The sequence below is a fragment of the Sorghum bicolor genome, chromosome 1 (assembly GCF_000003195.3).
Source record: "Sorghum bicolor cultivar BTx623 chromosome 1, Sorghum_bicolor_NCBIv3, whole genome shotgun sequence".
Lineage (NCBI taxonomy): Eukaryota > Viridiplantae > Streptophyta > Magnoliopsida > Poales > Poaceae > Sorghum > Sorghum bicolor.
Genome location: NC_012870.2, coordinates 80,445,289 through 80,448,527, shown reverse-complemented (window position 1 = coordinate 80,448,527; position 3,239 = coordinate 80,445,289). Strand labels below are relative to the sequence as shown.

At 50.4% G+C, this 3,239-nt stretch overlaps 1 protein-coding gene across 1 annotated transcript; it reads left to right on the top strand.

Annotated features, from left to right (window-relative positions):
- LOC110433804 (lipid transfer protein EARLI 1-like) lies at positions 1,631 to 3,026 on the top strand. Its single transcript, XM_021456462.1, has one exon. It carries the CDS (start codon positions 1,994 to 1,996, stop codon positions 2,519 to 2,521), a length of 528 nt encoding a protein of 175 aa, XP_021312137.1. The 5' UTR covers positions 1,631 to 1,993; the 3' UTR covers positions 2,522 to 3,026.

Sequence of the window (3,239 nt, the reverse complement as noted above, 5' to 3'; positions counted from 1 at the left end):
GATGGATTGTGAGAGTATAATCCGGGTCCGTGCATGGAATGATGGAATGCGCGGATTCCCCAGGCCAGCTAGGAAGACGCATGCATGATCCGTGTCGTCGTTCGTCGTAAACCGCGTGCATGCGACCATACTAATACTACTGCGCCGGCTGAACGGCGGCGCGCGGCGCGGCATGTGCAGTGCAGTGGATCCATGCATGCATCTCCATCATCGGATCCGCGCGCGCGGTGGACGAACATATATACATGCACATCCATCCGTAAAACGCACCGATCATGCAAATGGATTATCTTTGTCAGGTACGTCAGTCGTGCGCACGGCAGGCATGCATGCACGCAGACACCTATCCACCGCGTTCATTTCGCATTTGTCGTACGTGTAGGCGTCGCATGTGCAGCCAGCAGTGTGAGCCCGGGAAAGTCCTCTACAGTACTAATATATAGCTACGTGTAGTCTTATATATATTTAGGTGCTAGCTGTTTCATCGGCGTTCTTAAACTTTAACTCCCACACAAGTATAAAGTATTTAATATAGACTATTTATAAAACTAAAAACATAGCTAAAAAATAAATTATGAGATAAACTTTTTAACTCTAATTAGTTTATATATATTAGACATTAATTATTAAATAAAAAATAGTATAATACCTGTTAAACATTAACATCTCTAACTAAATACGCCTTTATCTAGAAGTATCTTCTTGTTATTGTTTGACCGAAATCGATCTGTATATATTTTCCATCCAAATACGGCGTAGTGACTGAACAGTGATGAATGATCGGTCTCGGACCGGCGGAGCATAAGCATGCCATGCTCTGCTCGCTCGCGATCGAGATATGTCATGCTGACACGCGATAGCCAACAGTTAATCTATTAGCCATGCATGCATGATGGCATGACACACACACACACCACACACCATGCATGCCATGCAATTTCGACATACACAGCTAGCTGCGACCTGCACCACCACCGGCACCTACCTACTGCTGGTAAAACACCATGGCATATGCGTGATTATTCTGATATATATAGCGGCCACCAGTGCATGCAGTGTGAATCAAAATGATGCATGCCATCCGGCCGGCCGGCCATCTGGAAAGTTGATCGATCACACAGACGACGACAGAGACAGAGCTGCTGCCTGCTGGAGGATACATCGGAGTTCTTCTTGCTATTTCACTGTACGTACGTGTGGCTGATTGTGAAATGAAAGCTTAGCTACTTTCTGCTTTACAGCACCACTACTACAAGCTAATAATAAGTGATGATGACTGTGCAGTGAGTGCTGTAGCCATGGCAATTGCAAAGCATGCATGCATGCAGTACACCCGTCTTTCCAAAGCACTATAACGTGACACACCCGGCCGGGACACAAACACAAGCTTCCAAAGCCCACCCCATTGTCTTCTTCCTCGTGCCAGCTAGCTAGCTTTTCACCTTTCTAGGACCGGATGTTGTAGGTCACGCCGTGCCATATGCTCAAGCCGACACCACGCACTGGCTGCTACTCACCGCGCGCCTAGCTTTTCTATCATTCAGAAGACTGACTATGCATGAGCCCTGATCGATGACCATCCGTACTGTCCATATATTCTACGCACATACAGTCTGCGACGGTATACTAGTACTATACACTTCATTCTAGCTAGAGGCAACTCGTCCGCCGTGTCGATATACATCTCGATCATCTCTTGTACCCTCACATGATGCTCGTCGCCTAGCTAGCTATATAATTAATACTAGTACTAATCATCATAATAGGGCTCCTGCTGCGCTGTGCTCTTCGGCCGGCTATAAATAGCTAGCACCCCCAGCAAGCTGCTGCGATCCGCTCACAAGTTGCAGTTCCAGGCAGCAGATCAGCAGAGACACACCCACACCGTACCACACACACTAGCGACCTGCAGTCTGATCTGCAGGTACGCTAGAAACCAAGCTACGACTGCTGTGTGCTGCGTACGTACGTAGGAGTACGTGGTGGTAGCGAGATGGCGAAGAAAGTGGCCTTGGTGGCCTCGCTGCTGGCCCTGAACCTCCTCTTGTTCGGTTTCGCCGACGCATGTGGCTGCAGGTGCGGCGGCTCCTGCCCTAGTCCACCAGGCGGTGGTGGCGGGGGAGGTGGAGGCGGGGGAGGCGGAGGATCTGGTGGTGGTGGGAGCGGAGGCGGCGGAGGGAGCGGTGGGGGCGGCAGTGGTGGAGGAGGGAGCGGCGGAGGAGGCGGCGGCGGCGGCGGCGGCGGCGGCGGGACGCGCGGTCGTTGCCCTGTGGACACGCTGAAGTTGGGCGTGTGCGCCAACGTGCTGAACGGGCTGATCAACGTGAACCTGGGGACACCGCCGAGGACGCCGTGCTGCACGCTGATCCAGGGGCTGGCGGACCTTGAGGCGGCGGTGTGTCTCTGCACCGCGCTGCGAGCCAACATCCTGGGCATCAACCTCAACCTCCCCATCAACCTCAGCCTCCTCGTCAACTACTGCGGCAGGCGCGTCCCCTCGGGATTCCAGTGCTCCTCCTGATCTATCTCATCTCATCGTCGCCATGCATGCATGCATGCATGCCTGCCTCTCGTCGTCTCTCCATCGTCGTCGTTTCCCGATCCATGGATATATATGCACACGCCCGCCTGCACCAGGCCGGCCGGGCTAAATAATAATTATATGATTTCTCAGGTCTCAGCAACAAGTACAAGCTAAGCTACTAGTACACATCGCTCTTCGTTCATCGCTTTCATTTTGTTTTGCTTTGCTTTGTTTTGGGTGTGTTTCTTCACGAATCTGCTATCATCGTCATGCGCATGCATGCATGCATGCAGCATATATATGTTCATCGCGCGCGTCTTCCTGTGTTTGTGTTGGATCGATCATCGATGGATGTATGATCGATCGTGTCAAAGAGGCCTAGCTGGCAGGACCCGACACGACGATGGTCTCCATCTATGAATATAAATACCATTATTAAAGTGTGCTAATCATCTGTGTAATCTCATGCATGGATGATCGAATGAATTGAATGTTAGTAGTAGGCCTGATGTGTATACCTGAGAATTACCTGCGATGAATGAATGAATGATCGAGCAAGATTCGTCCTCGTCGTACGTAGGCACTATGCAGCACGACCAGACACTAGATGTTTTGTCCCTGCACAAATAATTAACTCATAACCCTAGGTCCCTAGCTAGCTATATGATTTCATCAATCTTAACAAATGCAATACTAGGCCTTGTTTATTTCATCT

Bases quoted from the DNA above. Each gene is read 5' to 3' on its own strand.
- LOC110433804 (XM_021456462.1), top strand. From the start codon at position 1,994: ATGGCGAAGAAAGTGGCCTTGGTGGCCTCGCTGCTGGCCCTGAACCTC.